This window comes from Meriones unguiculatus, chromosome 11 (assembly GCF_030254825.1).
Source record: "Meriones unguiculatus strain TT.TT164.6M chromosome 11, Bangor_MerUng_6.1, whole genome shotgun sequence".
Classification (NCBI taxonomy): Eukaryota; Metazoa; Chordata; class Mammalia; order Rodentia; family Muridae; genus Meriones; species Meriones unguiculatus.
This window is the reverse complement of record NC_083359.1, coordinates 104,933,957-104,960,962: the sequence shown is the minus strand read 5'-3', so window position 1 is coordinate 104,960,962 and position 27,006 is coordinate 104,933,957. Positions and strand designations below refer to the sequence as shown.

The window sequence follows — 27,006 nt, the reverse complement described above, 5'->3', positions numbered from 1 at the left end:
GTATGCAAAAAGCTATGATCACCTGGTGTAAGTCTCAACGTGGATGGTTATATGAAATATGATTATATCTGTTAAAATTTAAAGGTATTTAGAATTGCACTTTAAAACCTGCAGCAAATTCTCGAGACAGAACTCTGTTCTCAGTCATTACAATAGAGGAGCCTGTCCCAAGGGATTGCATTTCCCAGCAGAAATCAATAGCCTCCCACTCCAGTCAGGTTTAGGGGGATGGAGCACCTTCGCCAGCGCATGCTCAAACCCATGCCGGCGCAGGGTGCTTGCGTGCACCGCCCCGCTGCGTTGAGGGGCGTGGCCACGCGCCCTAGCGTCTCTGCTCCGCCATGGCTGCTGCACCCGGCATGGTGCACCTGCAGCGCTGCGTGGTGTCCCCAGCCGGGAAACACAGCGCCTCGCTGATCTTCCTGCACGGCTCAGGTGCTTTGCACTCTCGGGGTCTTGTTCCTCCTTGCTAGAGCTGGGGAAGCACCTCCTCCGTTCCCCCAGAGCTCTCTAGTGCTCGCGGCCGCCCGTGCCCAGCATCAGGAGGAGGCTGCCGCCTCTTTCTGCAGCCACTGTCATCATCTTGCTTCCTCTGCTGGTGTCCTTGACCTTTCCACCCCCGCAGGGTCCTCAGGGCAGTCCTTACCCCACCCCAAGTTCAGGCACACTGCCATAGCCATGTAAGTCTCCAGGCGCATGGATCAACCACTGTTTTCAGGGTCGACCACCAGTGATCTGCCATAGACCCCCGACCTCTATAGCGGGTGATAAGCCTTTGTTTGCCTTCCCCGTGTCAGAGAGAGTCTTGGGTCATATTTACAGCCTCTGTTCTTTCTGCTTGCCCCCACTAGGGCTCCAAGCACTTTCCACCTGTCCCTTTTGACATTCCTTTTCCCAGGTTTCCCCTTTGCCCTGTGTCATGAAATCTCTAAGGTAAGTACCAAGTCAGCTCCATATAGAGAGCGCCCTAGAGAAAGACTAGGAAAAGCTTGTTTTAATCCTTGCATCAACAGTGCTTGGCTGGCTCAGGGTAAGTTCCCAGGAAACAGAAAAAAAATTTTTTTTCTTTTTTACTTATTTATTTATTATTTAAAAGAAATGAGATCCAGCCGGTGTCCTCAGGGGGCCTACCTAAATTTAAAAACAAAAACAATTCAATTAATTTGAGTCAGCAGTGGACAGGAGATCACAAGATGGTGCGTGAGCTCCTGCCAAGTGAATAGTAAGGAAAGGAAAAAAAAATGTGGTTGGACATTAGCAAGGCATCTGCGACTGAAGGGCTTGTCAGAGTTTTTCGAGAACACTGTTTGAGCTGTCACATGTGTAGGCTTAAAGGGAATGGCAACCAGAACACTGAAGGAATTGGAAAGAGCCTGTTCCCAGCAACGCTGCGAGATTCTCTTTTCATTTTGAAAACAAGACTAGAAAAGTTTGCTTGTTGTTGTGAGTCGTGGAAAGCTGGGGTCTGAACCCAAATGTCTGACGTAGAATTAATATTCCAGGTGGGAGGAAGAGGGAACCATGAGGTAGCATGTTGGAAATAGAGTAAACGGAAAGACTCCACCTATGACTTACAGCATTAGCTCAGTAAGAGGCTAGTCAGGACCCAAGAGCATTCCGTGAGGAGCATCCAGAATTCCCACATAGTAATTTCTTATAATTAATTTGGTGTCTTTAGAACTAGGATTAGTTCTCCCTCACCACCACTTTGCTTAATGCTTTCTATTTTTCAGCTTCAAATTACTGACATTTTAATAACCTATAGTGCATGTCTGAAATCAGAGTCATCCATTCGGTGTGTGATTTACATCTGTGTGTGTGTATAAACTTGCCTTGCCTTTGTGCATTGGAAAAAAAATGATCTGAATAATTCTTCCATATGTGCAGGTGTATTATTATTACATAATCAAACTCCATTGATATATAAAAAGCTTTTAGGCATAGCACTGTCCTGTAGTTTTTTTTGTTGTTGTTTTGTTTTGTTTTGTTTTATTGTCCTCTTGATCCAGGAGTCACCTGAGAGGAGAGTCTCAACTGAGAAATGGCCACTTCACATTTGGCCCTGGCCATGTCTGTGGTGAATGCTCTGATTGTTGATTGATCTAGGAAGGTCCATCCTGCTGTGGCCATTGCTACGCTGGGGCAGGTCATTCTGGGTTGTATAAAAAAGCTGGTTGAGTGTGAGCTACAGGGACAAGTCAATATCAGCTATGCCCTGGCTTCCCTCGGTGATGGACTGTTAGCTAGAAGAGTCACTTGAAATAAACCCTTTCCTCCCAAGTTGGTCTAGGTCAGTGCTTTCTCACGGCCACAGAAAACAGACTAGAATAAGGCCTTGGCCTTCCAGGTTGGAAGGTAACAATTGTACACTGGACTTAAGCATGTGTTTGTGTTACAGGAACAGGAAGTATTTGGCTTCTGGGTAATCCAAATATAAACAAAATAATCACGTAGTTTTACCGTGGTTTTGAAATAGGTACTGAAATTTTTGTCATTTTAATTTTTCCTTGATTCTTTTAGTGTAGAGTGGGTGCAAGCTTTTTAAGAAACTGGACTCCGTGACTGGATGGATGATTACTGTTTTCTAACATTCAGTTGCCACTGTTCCCCCATCCCTGAGGCTGAAAAGTAAAAAACAGGTCTCATTTCGTAAAGAAAAATGATCTAAAAAGCCTTAGCATCTGGTCTAAAGTATATGGGAATATGCCACCACGTGTACTTGAATCTTTTCCCGCTTCTAAAACGCAGGAAAAAAGAATGTAGCTTTCCAGGTGTTAAGTAAGTGGTCGTCATGTTTGCCTGCCTCACTGGGTTATGCTACTCCCTAAGAAGTGTCTGCCTTCAGTGGGGTCCGTCAGACTTGCTGTTTCCTAAGTCAATGTCTGTGTTCCATACTGACCTTTAAGGCTCATGAAAGCCTTTCGGTGTGTATGTCTTAGTGGCTTTCTCCCTTTATAATGTGTTCATTTCTGAGTCGGATCTTGCTGAAGTTACAAGAAACCCTATGAAGCGGCACCCTTATCCAGTAGCCATTCCACTCTCTGCCTCTTCGTCCACCTTCCTCTCTCCAGTAGATAAGGCACACTTAGCTTCCTTCCCTGTCTCCATGCCAACAAACATACATTAAGCCTTAAACTAAAGTTTTGGTAGATTGTATACCTTGAATATTATAAATTATGATGTTAGGTTATTTATATATGTTAACACACTTAAAACCTGATTTCCTGGCCTGGAGAGATGGCTCGGAGGTGAAGAGTACTGGCTAGTTTTCCAAAGGTCCTGAGTTCAATTCCCAGCAACCACATGGTGGCTCACAGCCATCTATACTGTGATCTGGTGCCCTCTTTCTGGACTACAGGCACACATGCAGGCAGGATACTGTAACTGCATAATAAATAAATAAATAAATATTATAAAAAAACAACCTATTTCTTCACAATTGCATTTGAAGTAGAACAAATGCCTTACCCCATCTTTTTTTAATTTAAATTTATTTTTATAATTTATTCACTTTACATCTTGATTGTAACCCCCTCCCTCTTCTACTCCATTTCCCTCCCCTAGCCCTCAGAAAGGGGGAGCCCTCCTCCCCTACAGTGTGACCCCAGGCTATCAAGTCTCATTGAGACTGACTGGATCCTCTTCCTTTGTGGCCTGAGAAGGATACCCGCCCCCCATCAGGGGGAAGTGATCCAAGAGGGGGCAACAGAATATATGTCAGACATAGCCCCTGTTCCCATTCTTATCTTGCTGAAAAACAGGCTTTAATATGTATGATAAGTCAGTGTTTCTCAAGATGTGGGTTACGACCACTTTGGCCTTACCCCATCCTTGAAGACTTGTTTTTACCACGAAGATCATATTAGGCCATGCCAGCTACAATGCTGTAAATCACATTGGAATTTTTTTTTTAAATGTAAGATGAGAAGTGAATGACGTTAAATAACAACTACAAAGAACTCTCCGGAAGAATTTATTATATCTATTATAAATGAGCAAAACTGAAATTCAAGCTTAATGATGGTCTTCTGAGTGATAAATATTCACATGTGTAATAATAAAGATTTTGCGATTGGTCAGCTACTTCAGCTATCCAAACAACTGTTTCTCATACTCTCTCTTCCAGCCCTCGAGTGACCTGAGAGGTACAGACTTCTTTCAAATGCACTGTGTTGTGAAGATGATTATCCATCTGACTGTGGGTTTTGTAATTTGTCAGGTCATTCTGGCCAAGGGATGAGACAGTGGATCAAGCAGGTGCTAAACCAAGACTTAACATTCCAGCACATAAAGATTATTTATCCAACGGCTCCCTCCAGGTATGCAACGCTTAATTTCACCTCGAAGTGTAACTCCATGGCATAAAATGGATGTATGTGCCAGCGGGATGTTTTTTAACTTTAACTCTATTTAAGATATTTTAAATTAGGGACTCCAACTCCCACCTGTAAAAAGGCTTGCTTTACTTTGAAATTTGCTTGTTCACCAAGCTTTCCCAGGCAAGCCCTGTGATCTGCTGCTCTAACTGGCCACGCTCCAGCTCACACTCTGGCCTGTGCGGTCTCATCCTTCAGATGCCCTCTCTCCACCTCACACACCCCAAAAGCAAATGTAATACCTTGTGCCAAGATAATCTTTCTGATAATTTAGTTAAACCCTGGTTCATAATCCCTGGAAAAGTTTTATCATATTTTCTGAATTTTAAAGGATTTTAAATACTGTTAGCTTCTTTGAATCAGTAAACTAGGGTAGAGATGAGGAACGGCTTACTTAATATGCAGAGGGGAAACGTATAGCTGCATTTAATTCAGTTCATAATGATGGGAGTAAAACAGTTTTGAGGTCACTGCTTTCTGTGAGTATTAAATAAGCATCCACATAATCTTTTTTCAAACTTTTTTTGCATAAACAATTATTGTCTTGTGTCATGCAACCAAACCTGATATTTCATGATGTGCTCTTGACTTTCATCTTTCTGTCAACCTGTTTTAACAAGAAAATGAACCAGGATTTCAAGACACTTCTTATATTCACCAATAAGAACTTATTTCACTAGTTGATAGAATGTGGACAGGTCCAGAACAAAAATGACAGTGCAAGTAGAGGATACAAAATGGTTATTATTTTAATACAACCAAGCTTAGAGGCTTGGTAGCACACACAGACACCTGTGTGAGCTGTAAAGTGAAGTCTCAGAAGAGCTTGTTCATAATTGGTTTCTAGGTTAGGTGAAGTTGGAAGGGAATGCTAACATTTCTGTGGAAACTGGAAATTTTGAGTTTTATGCCAATTGTAAATGTATGTGATTAAATGATAAGAAAGACAACCAGGTGTGGTGGCTCATGCCTGTAATCTCGGCAGAGGCAGAGGCAGGTGGATCTCTGTGAGTCTGAGGCAAGCCTGGACAGCCAACCCTACACGGGAAACCCTGTCTTGAGAAACAAAACAAAAAAAGAAAAAAGAAAGACTTTAGAGCCATGATTCTAAGAATTTAATAGTGTTTACATTTTCGTTGGATGTTTGAGAGCACTTAGAGAACTCACCTGGATCAGAAGTTCTGTGTGAGTTGTGGCAATGCGTTTTTCTTTTGTCGAATCCAGGTTGTCAGACTTTCTATGTATTTTCAAGTCAGTGTCAGTGATTTGTGTCTCTGGTGCAATTTGTCTCTGATTTCATGATACTTATTTTTAATGTTTAAATTTCTGCTCATGTATTTTATTTCGACTCTGATAATATTTTATATTATTATTATTAACTTATTACTATTTTTTGTTTGCCTTAGAACTCACAGTCATTCTTCCTCTCTCTCTCTCTCATGAGTGCTGGGATTACAGGTCTTCTCCACAGCATCCAGCACCATTTTCTCTCACTTTGGATTTTCTGTTTCATTTATATCTGCCCATTTTCTTTTTCCCTACTATTTATATCAGAGCAATAATTTTTATCACTACTCTAGCCAAATCTCACCATGCTTTTTTTTCTGTTTTATTTATGTTGGAAGATTTTCTATCACTTTCATGTTCCATATATAATTCTTATGCAGCAAATCACGCCCAAGCAACACTTCTATTATGGTCACAAATTTTGTGAGTTAGGAATTCAGAAAGGGCACAATAGTGGTGACTCAGCTCCATTCTGTTGTTTTTGGGGCTTCTCCTTGGAAAGCTTGAAGGTTGGGTGTGGCTCCTGATTTGTCTGCTGGGGACTGGATCCCTCATCTAAAGGCTTACTCATGTTGCTGGCAGTTGATGCTGGAGATTAGCTGGGGCTCTCCTGTAGTCTCTGCACTGTGACACTGAAGCCAACCAGGATGTAAGGAAAGAGGGTAGGCCTTAGCCTCTCAGCAAATGTCAATCAGAGTGTGGAAAGGGCTTGTGTAGTTACTTTTCTGATTGGAAAAAAAAGTTTACTGGACCTTCTAAACCTATCTAGAACTCTGTTAGTAATTTTCATGCATTGAGGGCTGTTGCGTTGTCTTACAGTTGCTGATTTCTAATTTTATTTCATTGCTAGCAAATAAAATATCCTCTACAATCCCAGTCTTTGGCTTCTCATTGGGGTTTTACGGTTTTATGTAACGTCTATTATGGTGACTCTTCATGTGTAGTTTCATGTATAGCTTTTAAAAAATACCAGTATAGTCCAAGGTGGCAGTTAGTATTTATACATGCTTGATAATTATTTTTAAGTGGATCTAGGAGTCATGAGGGAAGCCCTTTAATAACTACCCTTTTCTTACAAAATGATCACTCTTAAATTCTGATAACACCCAGATGTGTGGTTTCTATAATAATTAATGCACTGCACAGCAGCTTTCCTATACTTGTTTTACGAATTTTCATCACTTTATGTTACTTTGCCTAGTGTTCCATAGCAGGCCTCCAACCTTTTCATCTTCAGCCTGTCTGTCAATTGTATGTAAAGTGTGTTTGTTACAGTGGACAACATGTGTTTGCCTTTGTTTATGTCTTTAACTCATCTGACAGTTTCTGTCTTTTAAATCATTTGTTTAGCCATTTACATTTAATGTAACATTCGATTTATAGTTTTGAATGTAAGTCTGTTTTTTCTTCTATATTCTATCTTTCTCACTTTTTGCACTATTTAAACTTTTTAATGTTTCAATTTAATTTTATGTCTTTTTCCCCCTGATTATGGTAAGGTTCAATATAAATCACAGACCTTTCCCTATCTTTGAGTAAATATTTAGTGCAATAACTGAATTTTAGAACTTCAAATTTCATAGGTGCCTTTTTTCCTTCTCTTTTATGATTCTCATCTACATTATGTTGAGAATGCCTTCAAGCAAGTTTAGAGTTTTGTTTTTCATAGTCATAAATGCCACAAAACTTGGAGGGGACAGTGGTGTACTATGCTTGTTCAGGGCAGTCCCTATGGTACAGCATTGTATTTTCACTAAATTGTGAATTACCCTTTTGTTTGTAACTGCTCCTTCTCCTGTACTATAAATTGTCTAAGCAGGAGTATATTAAATAGAACTCAACAATAATTTTCTGTGTTAATTAAAATGGAGAAACAGAATAGTACTTTTTCATTATGTTAATTTGGTCTCTTTAATTGGAAGTACCCAATAAATATTTTTTTTGTGGCATATTTTAACTGTGTTTACAACCACAGGTTTTCTTAGTTTGGATTTAATAACAGAATTACCATTAAAAATAACAATGTTTTATAGACCATTTGTAATTTTTATGATATAAATTCTCTTGGTGATTTGAAAAATTCTAAAACTCATCAGGCTTGTTTGTGCCTCTATATGCTGATTACACATTTTCTCACTTAAAATGGGTGCTCAGTACTTTCAGAAAATGTGTACTGTCAAGTCAGTTTAGATACTTATTTTATTCACTTGTATTTTTACGTGTTCACGTGGGGAATACACACATATAAGGGGTATGCACATGCATCTGTATACAAGTACACGTGGAGGCCAGAGGTCAGTTGCTCATGTGCAGGCTGAATATAAAGCAAGCAATTACAATTTCAAATAAAGATGAAATCTAAGCTATGAAGACCGTTAAAGAAATGAGATGGAGTCTGTTGCAGAATAAAAGCAACACTGAGGAGTCAAAGGGGTCCCCTTGAGAAGATGACATTTCAGTTGACACCTAAATAATCAGTGGGATTTCAGCACATAGAATGATGGGAGAGCACAGCAGGAAGAGGGAGATCAGATGAAATGCTCCAGAGTCACTAATGAGCTGGTCCAGTGTGATTCCACCCTACAGCATGCTGGGAAAATTCTGAAACCAGGACCAAGAGAGACTAGAGCCAGATTGCTATCTTAAAGGCTTCAAAAAATCTTTTGGTTTTTATAATTTTAGGGAAACACAGATCAAAACAAAACTGGGTATTCAGCTGAATGCCTTTTTGTAAAAAGAAAACAAAAAACAAAAGCAAACCAACCAACCAAACAAAAACACCTTTGGACATTTATCCTAGGCTAATACTTTACCAGTGTGTAATGGATTGATTGATTGATTGATTTAGGAGCCACACAGATGTTCTTTGCTCAACATATTTGTTTATTGTAGTAATGTCTGAGCTGTTTTATACAAGCTAATAAAGTGATTTATTTGAGGAAGAAAGTGAATGAATATAACACATGTGCCAGGCCTTTTAGCTGTTTAAAAACAATCTTTTATGCTTTATTTAAAGGTTATTTTAACATCTTTGGAGATTTATGTACTCTTGATTGTTTGCTTAGCAAAAAAACGTTCTAAAGACTCTTTTATCCCATTAAAGTATCTTAATGATTCTTTTTGAACAAAAAAAAATTAATTTTTTTTTTCTTAAAGAAATGAGAGACTGAAAACCTCCAGATGAATACATTGGGATTTACATTGGGCTCTAGGTCGGTGGAGCATCGATCTAGATTAATTAAGTAAGGCATTGTCAAAGGGAAAAAGAGTTAAGAGAGTATGATTTTTTTCCCATTAATGGCCAAGTTCCCAGAATGATTCACATTTTAGCCTATGATATCATCCTTCTTTAAGTGCTTAGACAGACAAATAAACAGTTAGAGAACCAGAAGAGGAAAATGGAGCGGGAAGTCAAAGGAACTGCAGAGGTTGACAGTCTTATTGGACCTTCAGAGTGAGGGTTGTGTGTCCATTCCAGAGCTAGGCTTCACTGTGGTCTCTGTGCAGTCTGAACTTGGGACTTGATGGTACATGACCATGGAGAGCAGAGCACCTGCCTTCTTTTGCAGTTGAGAGTTAACCTCGAGAAGATCTCTGGGAGGATGCTGTTTGCCTTCTGCTTGTGCCTGAGCTGTCTCCCTTGAGCCAAGCAGCCCCTGGGGTCAGGAGGCTTAGCGGGGTGAAAGCACTGAGTTGAGCCACTGTGGACTTCCGTCTTTCCCACTGCACCTGAGGGTGGAGAGCAATGGGAGAGAAGCCTCATCCAAGGTGGGAGGACTCCCTGCACAGAAGTCTGCCGTCCTCCCAAGGTCTTCTCTCTAAACATCAACCTCAGATAATCATACATATTAACTAAAAAATCCTGACAGACTTTTAAAGAGAATTTTTTAGGAGTGTTTCAAACTTTTCTAAATGTTTCAAATGACTTCTTGACTGAATAAACAACAGTGACGCTTCACGTAGTGAGAATGACATCCAGTGTGATGCTGGTCAGAGGAGGGCAGGAAATACCCACTGATAAGTGCATAAATCAATGGGGGAGTCTGTCCTTACGAAGGCACAGAATGCTGAAAGTTATTTGAGCAATGGTTTTCTTGATATTCTCGAGCATAATACAGAATCAGTACTTTTCTAGCAGATTAAACAAGAAGTGCGTTCACTGTATGTGGAATGTGCCTTAGTAGGGAAGGTTCTCGTGTCTAAGAATGGTGCCTCCTTCCTTTCGTCTTTCCCTTCCCTTCTTCCTTCCCTCTCTACACATTTACCTGTCCATATTAGATAAAATGAATTTGTTCTTGAGTCAAACCACATATGAAAAAGTTTTCCCCAATTTAAGCATTGAAAAGAGAAAACGGAAACACAAGTCACAGAAGACCACTGAGATAATATTATGTTGGATAAGTCTTTCTCTGTATAAGAACCAGTGTACTCAGAAAAAGAACTTAATGGAAAGCCAGAATGTAAACTTTTCAATGAAGATATTTCAAATGCTCCCATTGTGAATTCTTTTATCTGATTAAAAAGAACACTTTATAACGATATAATCATATCCTGCTTGAACTATAAAATAATAAAGGATACTTTAAATACATATGAATATGCAAAATACATTTAGGGAAAAACACACTTGAAAACAGAAGGCAAGTCTTTGCCAATAATATCCAAGTGCTCTTCTGAATTAATGAGAAAAACTTCAACCCTGCTAGAAAAAAAATAGGTATCAATCCTGCTTCCACTGATGTGATGGTTTAGAATAGACAGATTAATCAGTACTGATGGGCACACCCTAAATTGTCTAAAAGGGTCTCAGAGGATATCTTCTCAGGGAAGGGAATGCCCCAGGAGATCTTAAGATGCTGGTTGCAGTGTCAAAGCATTTGACCTTCTAAGTTCAAACTGAGCACAGCTTTCTATGTTAAACCAACGAAGTTGATTTTATACTACAGTGGATACCCTCCAGTGAGAATATGTTCTTACCTGGTACCTCCACTAGAACCAATAGTAGAATGGTGTATTTTTACCACCTTTATTGAGGCAACTTTAAAACAGGTATTAAGGTAAAAACTGCACCTTCCGGTACAGCAATGTGATTCTTGGTCTCTTTTGCATAGGAATATTAGTCCCACTACCTAAAAAGTACCTCTATATTAAATACACACGTTTAATATCACCCTGTCCGCAGGGCCAGCATCTAGGTACTAAGTAAGTGATCATTGGGGGAAATAGGTGAATCAGTTGTCAAGTAGCTTCATCTCTGAGCATAAAGTATTTATTTATATAATTATTTGATTCATAGGGAAGAGGACTAGTAGGGTGGCAGGAAAATGGGAGAGGGGCCAATATGCCCAGTAACTAGGATGGAACTGTGAATGGACAGCATTCGCTAATGGAGAGGCAGGTAGGGGAGCCCTGTTTCGATGGATTTCTGTGAGGTGATGTGGAGAAGGCTGTGGATGTATGAGAAGCAAAATGCATTATCCAGCTTTGAAAGAGAGAAACAATACTGAAAGGTTATGTTTCAGTATATGTTGAGAAAGAGCCTTGTAAGGGGAAGGGTGAAGAGATGAGCAAAAATTAAGTCAGATTTATTACCTCAGAAACCAAAGTAGCATATATAGAACTGAGCTAATATGTATGTACTTAGTAACATACAGTAACACATCACTGTATTGTTAACATTTATATATATATATATATACAAGGCAGGGAAATTTTGGTGTTTTTGCACTCCAGGAATATCCATCACCTGCCTTAGAACACTTGCAGGCTCATTCCAAAACAGCATTCATTGCATGGTTCTGTCAACAAGCAGAAGGTAGCTGCAAGGTGCTTCTGTTACATTCAAGTCAGGGCACCTTCCTTGCTTCTGGGTTCTTCCAGCTTTTCCAGGAAAAGTTTTAAATACAGCCAGGCTTCCAGATTGAATGTCCCTTTGTTTGCTGTGGTGTCATCAGCAGGAAGAAGTGGTGGCTTGTGCCTGTTCCTCAGCACTGGTTGGTGCCTTGCAGAAACTGGGGAGGCCGTTGGGCATGCTGCGCTTTCCCTTGTGTTTTCAGAGAAGAGCTAGAAGTGGGTCAGGTCTGGCTGGTGTCTCTGTTCCCACCTGTTGCTTTCTAAGCTGCATCTCTCGTGCTTTTACATATGTGGCTTGGAATGTGAGAGTGCAGCTGAGTCTGAGAAGGAAAGTAGAGGAGGTAGGGATGAGATCCAGCAATCAATTTGAGAGTCTCTGTGATTAGTTGAGATGCCTTTCAATCATGGTGGGTCTTTTGTTGCTGGCTAGCTCATTTGTGGCAATTTTGCATATAAAGCAAACCATGCATTTTGCTGGTAAGTAAGAAAATGAGAGTTTGTCAAGCAGTGGGTAACACCTCTTGTCAAACTCCCTGTCCCTAATCCTGTTCAGGCCTTCTTTCTCAATGCTTTAGCAGAAATGCCCCCTGCACCTTTTTGTAATTTCCACAAAACATCTTTCCAAAATTGTCTTCATTTCACCCACCCACTCCCCTTTTTAGCCTCTGCTAACAAAGAATTTAGACCTGAAACCTTTAACCACATTGTAATTGGTTTACAAATATTTGGAAGGTACACAGGTATGTGTGTAGAACCGGAAATTCATTGTGAAGCATTAGTGTCCATGAATGGGCTAAGATTCATAGCAGCATAATTGCCCTACTTCCTAAAAATAAGTAGTTACCGGCTCGTGAGATGGCGCAGAGGGTAAGGGCACTTGTCACCATGACTGAAGACCCATGATTCATGCCTGGAATCCTCATGGTGGAAGGAGAGAATGGACACCTGCAGACTGCTCTGACATACTCATAGCCCATGGCACACCTCCCCCAGTAAATAAATATAACCGTTAGACAGTTAAGATGGCAAGCCACCTCTGGGAAAAGTTAATGGAACAAATATAAGAAAGCTAATGTAGTATGTATGTGGCTTTCTCTATACAAATTCTTTAGTATAAAAATCAGCAAAATAAATAGTAAACTAACTTTTTAGAAATTAAGGCAACTGTTTTAATATCACTCTTTTCTTGTTGTTGTTTTCTTTGTTTTAAACAGGCCATATACTCCTATGAAGGGAGAATTCTCCAATGTGTGGTTTGACAGATTTAAAATATCTAACGACTGCCCAGAACACCTTGAATCAATTGATAGAATGTGTCAAGTGCTCACTGGATTGATTGATGATGAAGTAAGAAACGGCATTCCGAAGAGCAGGATATTAATAGGTGAGGACTTTATAGCATTGGTAATGTATTGCACTTTGGTCTAATCCCGTCTTTTGAGTTGTATTTGTAACATTGTTTACAAGTACGTGAATATGGCTTCACCCATTCACAGTTTTGGACAAGCTACATGTGCTGATTTCACCAGTATTAGAGTCATAAACAACAGCTCATGAAACTTTCATTGATTTTCGTTTGGAATAAGAACCCTCTTTTGGCTTGTTTATTTGTTTTAGACAAGGCATTGCTGTATAGCCAAGAGTACCTCTGCCTCCCACTGCTCCTGCGTTCTCCTCTCAAGTGATCAGCTGTAGGTTGTAGCACCGTGTGCAAGATACTTTGCCATCTTATTAAAATAATAAATATTTTCTACATTAATTCTTAACTGAAGTTACCTATTGCAATTAAAAAAAATACTTTTCTTTCATGTAGCTGGGGTCCTATGAATATAAGATTAAATTGTTCTTACCATACTGGGAATAGGGTATACGGTGAGCGTGTGCTGTCAAATTCATAAGCATAACGTCTTTCAAGTGGGTGTCACAAGACTGAAACATTGATAACCTTGTGTTAGTCATAGTGAGACTGTTCTCAAGGGCATTTAAAGCTTTATGTAAACTCTGTATTGAATACTTCTTTGTCTGAAATCATCAAATATATAAACGAGCAAAATTTCTATTTCTCTACTATATACAAATGCAAGATGAGATGCATACTAGAATGTCAGCAGTGCAGAATGTTTTGGTTGTACGTTATACAAACTTGTAACAGCTGTATTTAGTGATGAAATTATAATATAAATTAAATATCTCCACCATGTGCCAAATAGCATCAAAATATACTCAGAAATCTTGTAGAGACTGGATTAAAGAACATTTTCAGTACTGTAAAACTCCTTGGCACTCCTTAAAGGACTGAGCTGTTCAGTGAATTACCAAGGTCGCGTACTACACGAGATGGGATCCATTCTACTTTTTGCCTTTGCTTTCTACTTCAGTCTGCTGAGAACTGGTGTCGCACTCAGCCCAGCATCACCCCACCATTCAGTCTCCTCGCCTGTGCTTGGCTCTGAGTGTAGCTGCAGTAAAGAAAAACTTAGAACAGTGTTGGGAGCCCTGGGAAGAGCATAGGGGTAGGAGACACAGCTCAACCTGCGACCTTATGAAACAGCAGAGAGATACCACTGCTTGCACCATTTGGTCACCAGCTTAGTCCTTCTAAGTCCCTACCATTGTGGCAGGAAATATTCTAGATACCTAAAGGGACAGACAGTTAAGTGATGTAAGCTCTGTATCACATGTTTCTTCCCATAAGTAACTCAAAAAGGGAAGTGATCGTGCTGGGCTATGCTGAGCACCCTAGCATGGTATCACCTAGCTGTACAGAGGGAGTGGTCATATATCATCTCCACCCCTGCCCCTGAGCACTCATCACACCCTAGCACCTAGTACATGGGAAGCAAACCTGTATGAAATAGATGACTTGTGAGCAAAGTGGAGATTTGAGTCAGCATAATTGTAGGAATTTAGAGGGACAAAAGGTCATGTGCACTTGGGGACGTTAGATGAGGACCAGAGGAAGATGGCAGTGAGACTGAGGTGTGTGAATTGTTAAAATTTAACTATTACACTGTAGCAGTCCAGGCATAGGGGATGAGACAGTAAATTCAAAGTGGAAAAGGCCACACTTACTGCTTTAGTCTCTGACACCATAACAAAGTTAGCTCCCCGACTGGGAAGTATTTTGCCGAGGTAAGAATCTGAAGTGGTATAGTTGGGTAGTGATGACCCAGACGTCTCTGACCTGGCTAGACCAACCTGTAATTTCTATAAATATCTGTAAAGTGGAAATAATAAAACTATTTGGTAGAGAAATGACACATAAAGCCTTGGCTCATTCTTCACTCCTAATAGATGCTGTTAGTACTATTCTGTGCTTGAGGGAACAATCTGTCTAAAGGTTGACAAGCTAGGGATAGAGCTAGAGAGTTGGCTCATTGGTTAAAAGATCACTGGCTGCTTTTCCTGAGGACCTACGCTTAGTTCCCAGCATCCACATGGTAGGCACAACCATCTGTAGCTCCAGTTGCATGGGCACCAGACATACATGTGGTAATAGACAGATATGTAGGCAAAGCACCCATACATGCAGAATAAAATGGTAATATATATTTATTTTAAGTTAGGCATGGGAAACCAGGCCTTGAATTTGTCAGTATTAGGTAGTGAAACCCCAGGAGATAGCAGTAGGAAAATATTAAGATGGGAATTTGTTGTCAGATAAGACCACAGAGTCTTTGGAAGTAAAAACCGTGAAAAATGCCCTGGGCCACTTGGTGGGCCATCAGCTGAAGAACTTGTCATATCAGATGCTCACACCAGCCTGCTTATCTCTTGCCTGACCCTTCCCACAGTTCTTCGGGCCCAATGCTCTATTTCTGCCATCTTCTAGTGCCTTGACAACAGGGGCGTTAGTTAAGGCAGGGAACCAAGGAACATGTGGAATCTAGGTCTACTGCATTTAAAGCCCAATGTTAGAAACAAATTTAAAGGCCATAGTTCTTACATTAAACCTGAATATTTAAAAAGTTCAAAATATTTGTCAAAACCCCTTCACAAAAGAATTATGCCAATAGATGACCTACCACCTGCACTGAAACTCCTGCTACATCTGTACTTAAGTGTCCAGTCTTGAGTGGTTTTTTCCCACAAGTAAGTATTAGCAACTAATTTTAATTTGAATTATAATTTATTTCAATTCTGCTTTAGTTTAACACAAAAGGCTTTTTCCTAACAAAATTTATTAGCTTATTCCTTTCATAACATATATATGTGTGTGTACATATATATATGTATATATATTTATATATATTTATATGCCTTTTGTTCTCTACAACTTAGATGAACATTCAAATTAATTTTATTTTTTCTATAATTTATTTTTACATTTAGTATTTGGTTTACCTGGAATTAAGTTTTTTTTTTCACATAGAGGATTTTTAAAATTATTTTCTAAAGCACCAAGAGAAATTTATTAAAAAGTTAATTTGTATATAAGTATAAGACAGTTTGTGGTCAAATTAGTATTTCATCAGTACTCCATGTAATTTATGAGAAAGGAAAAATTGTTTTTTTAAGAGTTGCATATATACATTTATAAAATTCGAAGTTTATAATGAAGGAATAACAGCATTTGTAGAATACAGCCACTTATGAAAATCTAACACAGGGAAAGAAAAAGTACATTGTTAGAATTTGTAACATGAGCCGGTAACTTCAGAGAAACTGCTTTGCTAACCTGAGAGAGATCAGAAGCGCAGACACGATCCCGTCCATTTGTCCTCATTGAGTGCCTGGTCCACTGTTTGACAAGTGAGAGAAAATATTAACAGCTCCCCAGTGGAGTATCATGAAATCCGTGTGCTTCTTGATCACGTGTACATGAAAAAGTGAGCTGTGTGAGCCACTTTGGGTCCTAGGCTCTGTGTGCTGCCTCCTGCACAGTGCTGCTCATAAGGAAGCACAGAACATGTACTCCCGTCTGCCTTTGCTGTGGCTTTCCCAATCACTGATCTAGCTGAGTTTTCTCATGTAAATAAAATGTGGCATGGGATGATTCTTAATCACTTGTACCTGAGGCCTCTTGATCATAGCCATCCAAGCTAAAAGGTACCACACAACTGATAGCAGACAGCACAGGGAAAAACAGGAGCTGGAAACACACACTTCTGTCTGCTAAGACCAGACTTAGCACTTCGTGGGTGCACCACCCTCCTTGAGATCCGTGCCATGAATGGTAATGTCCCTACATGTAGAGTTCAGATATGCCAACATCAGTGAAGTTTTTATAGGTAGAGATGGATCTGGCATTTCTTGCTGAATGGCAAGGCTTTCTCGCTGAGATTATATACTGTCCCACCCACCCCTATGGCCACCAGATGGCTAAGTGGCCATCCTAGCATGGTGCCACCATTCAGAGCCCTTGAGATGGCTCACTGTTCTTCATTATAGATGTTGCTTGTCTCTCGGGAGTACGCACACTTCCCTGCCTTCTGCCACTCTCACTGTTCAGTGGTAACTTAAAAGAAATTACTACAAAATATTTTTCTGCTAGCTTTATTCTAATGTATCTGTTAGAGTATTTATCAACTGCTGAAATCTCAGTGCTGTTTGTAACGCTGTGGTAGGGGGATTTAGTAGGCAATCAGGAATGTGTGCCTTGATTCCAAAGTATTGTTATTAAATATGCAAGAGGGTACAAGCATTCAGTTGTGTGTGTGTGTGTGTGTGTGTGTGTGTGTGTGTGTGTGTGTGTGTGATGCATACACTTCATATTGAAAAGTGAAAGTTAGGTCATCAAAGCAAATAGTTGCAAAGTAGGAAAACTCTTAGATTTAAAAGGAATAAAAGAGAAGTACCATGTACAAAATCGTTTCCTTATTCTTTTGTATAGTAATGACTGGAGTTCTGACCCATAAAATGATGTGTGTAATGGGGCCGTGTCTCTGAGATTATTATTACAACCTTTGAAGCTTTGTAAAGAACAGTGCTTCAGAGCTGTGCAGGCGAGGAAAGGCCATGGTTTCCCTGTGTGTTACTGTGATTAGAGCTATTTTATTGTGTTAACTTAGTTAGAAACAGTTCTTTGTATTGTATGTAACTGCCACCTCTTCTAGGGAGTCCGTCCTATTTTGGAATGGTATTTAGACTGACTTTTATGTGTAGGTTGTTCATAAAACTTAAATGTTGGAGTAGTAACATTTCCCAGAAAATCTAATGCGGTAGGAACCGAAGTCAAGCATTCTAACGAAGAAGTATTGTTGGAGAAATGAGTGGAAGATGTGGGGCTGGTGGTATGGAAAGAGCAAATAGGCATTAGGGTTAGGAATTTCTTTTTAGGTAAGATAACCCTCCAGCTGATCTTAAAGCATGGAAAGAATTTGGTCAATGAAGAGAGAGAAACCTGTTTGTGGAAGAAAGTGAGGGGGATATCCATTCTTCAGAAATAGTAGCTTGGCACGCACTCCAAGATTTGGCATATACACATAGCACAGGTATTGGAATGGGATGTTCATTCCTGAAGGCTGCCAGCCGTGGTGTGCAAGCAACATGCGCAGGTCACCGGGATAACAGGAAGGAAACAACCAGATAAGGAGATCCGTGAAGCAAGGAACTGGCATCAAGATGTTGAGAAAATGGAGATGAATGGTTCCAAAGAAGATTACAGCCCACTGTGGAATGAGCAGTGAAAAATGCACTTTCCAAGTTTTATGCAAAGGATACACATGCTCTCTGAATAGAAAACATTAGTAAGCTTCCACTGTAAAGGAAGAATGAGGTAAAAGTTTTGCTAGGGGTTCACGGCTATTACACAGGTAAGTCAATGCAAGAGTGGTCTCTGGAGACATTCACGAATCCTCAGTAGGTGCATTAAGAATGTAAGGTAGTGTTCAGTGTGCTTGTTTTTGAGTATTTATATATAGTCTATGAAGGTTCTGATAAGACATAGAAGAAACACAAGCATGCAATTATTAAGTTTCCAGTTACTTCTGAAAGTTGACCAGATGTCCCTAGTAGAAACAGCTAAATCCTGCCCTGTGAGGAAATTCAACATTTGAGATTGGCCTGCCTTCTGGCTTCTTTACGCATTGACTCTGTGTGTCCATCAGTAAAACATAAACACATTTAATAGCCAGTGCATACCTCTTGGATTTACTTCATGGACTTTTGCATGCTTTTGTTTAAGAAGAGAACTCAGAATGGAGAGTGGGAGGCTCCAGCGTGCACCACTGTGCTTGGAAAGTCTAGAGATGATGGAATACTGTTCCTTTAGCGGACGCTTAGTGCAAAAAGCCATCCTATGTCAGCCTTGTTTTATGGAAAGTGCTCATAAGCTTTTCTTCCATGTGTAGCTCAGCCCCTGTGAGCCTTGCTGAAAGGAAAGTAGGATATGATTGTTTTCATTCCACCTGTGAAGGGGCTAAAGTTTAGAGATTATGGGTAACACGGGGGAAGCCTAGAACCCAAGCCCCTTGATTTAGTCAAGAACCTTCTACCACAATCAGAACACACTTGTGGCCACTAGGTGGTGATAACTTGTTAAGAGAAAGTATTGATATAATTAGATTCAACTTTGATCTAGGATGTATAGAATTTACTCTTACCAGAATTTTGATACCATGAATGCATGATCAAGTTTTGCAGTAGCGAGGAGCAAGTGCTTATAGGACCACACCTATGTCACATGGGTGTCCTGTATACTCATCATGAATGGCCCAGTTAAATAATTATGTTCTTTCATAAAAGTGCATATTATATGTCCATAAATTCACTGTCTACACATAGAAAGCACTCAGTAAGTCTTTATCATATTTTAAATTAACTTTCATGTTTTGCAATCCCATGCAAAGATTTCTCACATTAGGGATTCACAGGAGATAAAGCAGGGTGCAAGGGTGCAATGTACAGTTTGTTCAACTTAAAAAAAATGTTGAAAGCTACTAAATTTAGGTCTGGTACTAAGAATTTCAGGATTGGTTTTCTTTGTTTGCTCTGTCTATAGACCTTTTTTATTTTATCTTTACAGGATAGGCATGTATTAATATTTTAACATTATAAGAGGATTTAAAATAAAAGTAAAATGGAGGGTCATCTGAAGTCCACAGATACAGCTGAGAAGCACCATTTTCTGAACCCTCATTTCCTGCCTGGTGCTAACATGTAATGGCAATTAAATGTATTTTTACTAATTGAAAACAACCCAGTATTCATTTAACAACCCTTAACACACCTCCAAAAGCTTGGTTGGTACTGTTGTCCTAACACTTTTCCTTAGAAGAGAAGACATATTCTAACTTGAAAGCTTTATAGAGAGGAGATGCAGAAATAAACGTGGTAACCATGCATTGTCTATCCTAGACCTTTTGAGACTCCTGTCCAGTTGGAAGAGTACTAGCATACCACGTACACGAAGGAGGGGGACTGAAATTCGGGATGGTGGTGGGTTTTATTATCTAAAAACATCTATTCCCTTGAAGGCAAACTTTGTATTTTTGTCCTTAGGATTTTGCTTTGAGATAGAACATGTTAATTTTCCCAGTATAGACTTTTTTTTTTATATATTGTTTCTGTTTTTTTTTTTTTTTTTACAAAGAGTTCATAAAGTCTAGTTTATTATTTTAAACATGTTTTACTCAGCTAGTTAATCTTAAGTATATGTTAAATTGTTACCTCTCATTACTTTAAATACTTCACCAGCAACTATAAATGCCCACTATAACCATTACCTACAATGAATTTACTATTTTCTATTTACTTACTGAGTGGTATATTGTGGGCAGTAGTTTAGACTCCTAGATGGAAAATTGACTCAAATAACTGGTCCTTTGTGTTCAGTTTACTTCTTTGAGGGAAAATATACAAAGTTCCTTTTCACAGTGTCCCGTGGTAGAGGTGACAGTGTTGTCAGAGCCAGCAAATGGGAGCTGTGGTTACCTCACAGGATTGTAAATGGGTTAGAGGCTTAAAATGAGATCTTAATAGCATTTCCATATGCTCATGTTCTCTGCATTGTGATGTATAGAAACAAGGTTAAATGCTTATAGGAAACCTTTATGTGTTTTTTTTTCTTTCTTTCTTTTTCTTCTTCTTCTCTTACCCCTCACCCCAACCCTCTCTCTTATTTTTTTTCATCTTTTTCCCCCCTTTCTCAGGCTAGTCTAATCCAAGGACAGTGAAGCCACACAAAGTCATTAGATTTCTTAATAAAAATGAAATATCAAAGGTGCTTAATATGTAAAGTTTTATGGTTTTATAATCACTTTAAAACATTTTTGGCCTATTAGTTTGTTTGATTTATACTTTATTTTTAATGACTTTTATCTTAGCCTTAAGATGATCTTTTAATGAATTGATCCTTGAGCTGAATTGGATTTTGAAAAGTTGTTTTCTCTGGTACATTAGATGCCCTTTGTTTAAGTTCTGCTGCCCCCAGTGACTGCGACTCTTTAAATTCAAATTTAAGCTATCAAAACAATTTAAAATTAAACACAATTTAAAATTTAGTTTTCCCATCACACTAGCTATCCTTGAAATGACCATGAACAATGTTTGGGAAAATGTATTCCAGTTCTTGAGTTTCTCAGAAGAGAACAGCTGTGTAGCCCCATTGTAGCCCCGGTGTGGCCCTGGTGTAGCCCCGATGTGGCCCTGGTGTAGCCCTGGTGTAGCCCGATGTCCAGAGCAGATGGAACATCTTAAATCACTGTCATGTTTGCACTTAACCCCAAATCTTACTGTTGAATTACCCACAACAGCTGTGATTCCCAAACATCTAGTTCATGGCAGAAGAGCACTTTGCACATATGTGATGAGATTTTGCTAGTGGTCTGGGATTGAGCCTCAGATATTTTTAAGAAGACAAATTGGACTGTTCAGGGCAGAGCACACCAATCATTCGCTCCCGAGTTCCTTTCTTGTGAGATGCTCTGTTGTTCAATTTGACCTCAAATTCACAGCCTTTTGCCTTCTCCTCCCGAGTGCTTTGATTCTATGTGAACACCAGCATTCCTAGCTTCAACCAAACATAACTTTTTCAAAGCTTTATTATCATATCAAATTAACTGGCCAGAAAATGACATTTCCTGATGATAAATTTGCCTACTTGCAGAAGTATCTTTTTCAAACTTCAGTTTACATTAACTTCATTTATCCAGTGAATATTTATGAAGCTCCTGCTGTGCCCAGCCATGTTCTAAGCATAGGGAGACCTTTCTTCTCCAGTAAATGCTAAGTCGTTATGCTCTTTACTGAAGACTTTATTAAAGTGTCAGTAGCAGAAGCGGCCGCATGCACAATGTCTGGCTTTTGAGTTTTATGTTTAATAAAGATCCACTTAATAAATTCCAGCAAGAAATTAAATGCTAGGAACAGTTTCTGGGATGATTTATTATGATTTCTTCTGTGAAAGAATATTGCCTTGCTACAGAGGAACTGTTAAACCTCCAGCTATGGCTTGAATTATCGCAGTGCCAGTATCATGGCCTGCTTCATCTTGCTCCTCCTCAGCCCCACACTTCCTCCAGCTTCTACTTTTTCCACCTCTCTTTCTCTCTCCCTCCCCTCCCCCCGTGTCTTCCTGTTTCTGTGTGTGTGTGTTTCTTCCTCCCTCTTCCTCTCTTACACACACACACACACATACACACACACACACACACACCACAGAAACCTCTTTAGAGGCATAGCTCATGGTTAGCAATGTGTTTGCCTTTATACTCTATATAAAGGAATAAAGAACTAAAAGGTAAGAGCTGGAAGTGGGCATTCCCAGCATCAACCCCTGAGGGTGAAGGAATGTTGCAGTTCTGCTTTCTGATAGGTTCATGTCCTTATGCTAAATATAAACCTGGAAAACCTTTGAGGTTCAAGTTTTAGCACTGACCAATCACACAGTGCTTTTCAGATATCCGATGGAAGTTGATAGGACCATCTAGTCTAACTGTGATTTCCCTGGAAATTAAGTCCTGGATGGTAGTAAATTAATTTAGACATCCAGGCGGGATATGTCAGACTAGAAGTAAGGTTCTCATATCTTCCGTCTAATCCCCTTTCTAGTCCAAATTTTAAGTCACAAAATCTTAAGAGAAGCTTATAAATTGTTGCTAAAATATCCATTTCTAAAATATCAAATTAACAGGCATTTGGGATTGATGGGTTGTTTAAGACACAGGGTCTGGGTTGACCTTGCACTCCTGATCTTCCTGCCTCCATCTCCCTTGTGCTGGCAATATAGGGCAATGCTGGCAATGTGCTGGCAATCTGCACCAGCAAATGTGCATTCTGTTGTACAGACTTAATTACTCAGTTGCCGTCCTGTGCCAGGCAGTATACCAGGCTGGATGTTTAAAGACAAACTAGCTAATGTGGAGGTGCAAAGGAGGGCAGAGATGGCACTTAGCCAGTTTCTGACAACTAGAGAAAGAACTGCCTCTGCCTCCTGAGTTTGCAACGTGGAGAGAACTCATGTGTCTTCAGCAAATGAGAATGAGAATTTTGCTTCACACCCACACAATGTTAGCTACTGTGTGGAGACTTCAGAAGACGAAGGCCTGAAGCTAGAACTGCAGTGGAGTCTCATGAAAACAATGACTCTGAGATCCCACCCTGCAAACCCGCTCGCTCAACTGTTGGGGTGCTGTATGTGGCAGGAGGCACTTGGAGGGTGCACATCATTGCACACACATAGCCACAGCCCACATCTGGAGAAGACTCGCTCAGCTACGCTCAGCCTCTCGAGATGTCTGCACCCCTCCGCCTTCACCAGTCTGCTCCTGAACCTTTCCTTGCGGTCTTTGCGTCTGGGGATGGTGGTGGTCTTTCCTCTTTTAAGGTGGTTCTTGTCACATTGGTCTAGTCACTAGACCACTAGACTACAGTGCTTCTGGTGAGCCCCCATCATTTCCTTCTGGAGTAATAATATTACAGGCATAATAATCCTTATTGTGCATGGTTATTATTTACAAATTGTGCCTTTTAGGAGAAATCTAAACTCTGCAATCCACTAGCTCTCTTTTCTGTGATTGAATCGTGGGCCCTAATTAATAGCAGCTGCCATCCCCAGAGTAAGAGAGCCTCTGAATAAATATCAAAGGATGAAAGTAAGCTCTGTTACAGTGATCTCGATCCCAAAAGTCTTCACTTTATACCTCCAATTAAGGACACACCTGTAGGTAGGTAGGCCACCTGCTTCCTCAGGCCTCAGTCTTCTTGATGAACGGAGGGAGCATCTTACAAACCCAGTGGTCTTTGAGGAGGGTTCACATTGGACTTTATTATGTGAAGTAAGAGACTAGGCTGAAAATGAGACCGAATTGTGTGCCAGAATTAATTTAAAACACTGTAAATGTGTGGTTTACTTTCATTATTTATTTCTCATAGACTACAAATGAGATACCTTCAACTCCCACTAAAAGCTAGAACCACCACATGGAGCACTGAGCACTGGCCATCTGTGACATCACCATCTCTCTGCTTTTCCCCTGACCTGTAATGTGCAAGTTTTCTCATCTGAGCCCCCTAAATAGCAGGATCTCCATGTGTCTAAATTTGCCCAGTTCCAGCCCTAGCACAGTATTCTGCACTTAAAGACTGAGGAATGAGAGTTATGAGTTCCTGGACAGCCTGGGCCACATATCAAGACTCTGTCTCCAAGGACCAAGGGCTGGCAAGTTATTTCAGTCCTCAGAGCACTTAAAGTTGTTAAGTGAATAGATGATTTTTCTCACATAGGTGAGTTCCTTTTATTCTGACTTGTCAGTTTGCAAAATAATACCATAGTCCAAAACTGCATTACCCATCTCACCAATGTTTTTACTCATCCTTCCTACCGGAGAGGTCACCAAACATCTGACAGCAGAAACATGACTAGAGGAGCCAATAAAACCCAAGCTTAATCAGTTAAATTTATACCATGACTTGTATTTGAATTACAATAAATACTTTTCTTGATGCATGTGATTTCTCTCTTAAATCTGGCTCTTTTTATATTGCATCTCTTTACCACTGATGTCTTACCATTATTTACACACAGCAGGATTTGTTCTGTGATCTGAAGAGCATTGGTGGTTTGAATAAGAATCACCCCCACAGGCTCATCTATTTGAGTGTTTAGTCACCAAGAAACTGTTTCAAAGGGTTAGAAGGATTAGGAGGTGTGGCTTGTCTGAGGATGTGTGGCATTGTTGGACAGAGTGTATCACTGGCGGTAGGCATTGAGGCTTCAAATGCCTACGCCAGGCCCCGGCACATTCCCCTCACCCCCACCCCCCGCCCCCATCTGTCTGCTTGAGAGTCGGAGTATAGCTGTCAGCTGCATCTCCAGCATCATGTTGGCCTACCTGGCCCCATGCTCCCCACCGTGATGATAAAGGACTAGCCCTCTGAAACTGTAAGCAAGCTGCAATTAAGTGCTTTCTTTTATAAGAGTTGCCCTGGACATGATATCTCTTCATCGATAGAACAATGCCTAAGACAGAGACTGAAGTTCTTTTTAGGGGTATATTTCCTTCCCATCTCTAGATGCTTTTAAAATGTTTGTGAAAGATTGGTAGTCACCTGTTTTATCCGGAAGTACCATGTGACCATGTATGTGTATTCCTCTTTTTCTGATAAGTATGTGTGTTGCTTTCTTTAGGAGGATTTTCTATGGGAGGCTGCATGGCGATGCATTTAGCATATAGAAATCACCTAGATGTGGCAGGAGTATTTGCTCTTTCAAGTTTTCTGAATAAAGGATCTGCCGTTTACCAGGTAAGTTCCAGATTTAAACAACAAACAAATATAACACAAAACATAGACACATTGAAACTAAAATAACTTCGATAATTAAGCAATAAAATGTGGTACCTCGTTGATACAGATTAAATGTCCCTGCAATTCATGGGCAGATGAGTCATGTTGATGACAGCAGCCCTCTATGTTCAGCAAGTACCCTATGAAGAGGACAGTTACAGAGGAAGGCTGTGTTTAGTGTTATATGAATCCCTTATACAGAACTAGAATGTAGAAGACTGTCGTCAGACTTGTTTATTATAAGTCTATTCAAAAATCGATCATAAAGCTGATACTGTACAGCAGTATTCAAGCTTACGACGATGCTACATGATGGAGTTACAGCTTTATGACAAAAAGTTGAACAGAACCTAAGAAAGCGGCTTTTCCCTTCTGTTGTGCCTCAGCTCTGCACCTCTCCCTGTCCTCTCTCCACGAAGAGGTCTGTGTTTGCATTTCACTCAGTTCCTTGAGGAAATGCTTTACTGGCCTTTGCGTCCTCAGTGGTCTGAATACAGAATGCACAGCCACACAGCCATCACGGAGGCCTGCCCCTGGCATACAGTGCCCTGGCTGCAGTCAACTAGGAGGGCTCTTTCTCTGATGCATTGCCTAATGGACTGTCTCACACCTTCCTCTAGGATCTTCAGCAAGGTGACCGCACGCTCCCTGAGCTGTTTCAGTGTCACGGCACTGCAGATGAGCTAGTTCTCCATTCTTGGGGCGAGGAGACAAACTCAAAACTGAAATCTCTAGGAGTGAACACCACATTTCACAGTCTTCCAAACGTTTACCATGAGCTGAACAAAAGTGAGCTGGAAAGACTCACTTCATGGGTTCTCAGGAAGCTGCCGGAAGAGAGCGACAGGCAGAGTGGACTGAATGAATCCTGACCTGCATATTGACCATTTTTCTTACATTTGATTTTTTTTCCTATTTCATCCCCACAAAAACTAAGCTTGGTGAAACAGCCAGCACCCCCATATTATACAAATAGAATTATGAAAATCATCATGTTATGAATGTTAACTATGTTGTGGCTACATGGATGCCATGGAATGGACATACTGCAGTTTGCTTATCTGTTTACCACAAATGTGGATCACATCCTGTGTGGGGCTGTCCTAGGTAGGGCTGTGATGAGGTGTAAACATCTGGCCAGCCAGTGGCGAGGCTGGGTGATGTATTGTAGCATTTCCTGACACTGCCCCGCTCTTCTCAGTGTTTTTACCGTGTTCCATCCCAGGCAGCAGTGTGGTGTCCCCTGATGCTCAGTGCCTCATCATCCTTCCATTTTCCCCATCCTAGTGACTGTGTAGTTTTAATGCACTGTTTGATTTCCTTTTTATTGCTGCCAGAGATGGGATACAGAATCCTACCCTGGACAGTTTCCCCACATTTATGAAAAGTCAGTTTTCCCTCCCCAGTCTGCTTCCAGACTATCTTTGTGAAAAGTGATCTGCTGCCAAATTATGACAAATAAAATATGAATAAATAATTTACTGGCTTACCAACTTATTAAAATGTCTAGTTCCATAAAGAGTAATATAATCTTATTAGAAGTAGAGTTAATTTAGATCAATAGCTGCACATTGTGTTTTGATAAATTGTTATAAACACTTAAAGATCTTTTAAGTATTTAAAATAGCATATAAAATAATAGGTCTTTTCATGGTTTTCACACATGTGTATTATACTTAGCTTACGTTAGTTCCTCATAAACCTCCCTGTACCTCTTCCCACTGGTCCACTTATTCACCTCAAATAGTCCTTTCTGCTTTCA

The 27,006-nt window shown here is 40.1% G+C and overlaps 1 protein-coding gene across 5 annotated transcripts; it reads left to right on the top strand.

Annotated features, from left to right (window-relative positions):
• Positions 1-280: 280 nt before the first annotated feature.
• On the top strand, positions 281-26,721 carry Lyplal1 (lysophospholipase like 1). Of its 5 annotated transcripts, XM_060364888.1 has the most exons (7): positions 336-435; positions 852-933; positions 4,127-4,145; positions 4,220-4,319; positions 12,731-12,900; positions 25,087-25,202; positions 25,865-26,721. In XM_060364888.1, the coding sequence occupies exons 4-7, from the start codon at positions 4,237-4,239 to the stop codon at positions 26,114-26,116; spliced, it is 621 nt and encodes a 206-aa protein (XP_060220871.1). In that variant the 5' UTR covers positions 336-435; positions 852-933; positions 4,127-4,145; positions 4,220-4,236; the 3' UTR covers positions 26,117-26,721. The 5 variants fall into 5 exon arrangements, with proteins under 5 accessions (XP_021499088.1, XP_021499091.1, XP_060220870.1 ...); XM_021643416.2 differs by lacking the exon at positions 852-933 and having other exon boundaries at positions 309-435; XM_060364887.1 differs by lacking the exon at positions 4,127-4,145 and having other exon boundaries at positions 330-435.
• The last annotated feature ends 285 nt before the right edge of the window (positions 26,722-27,006 follow it).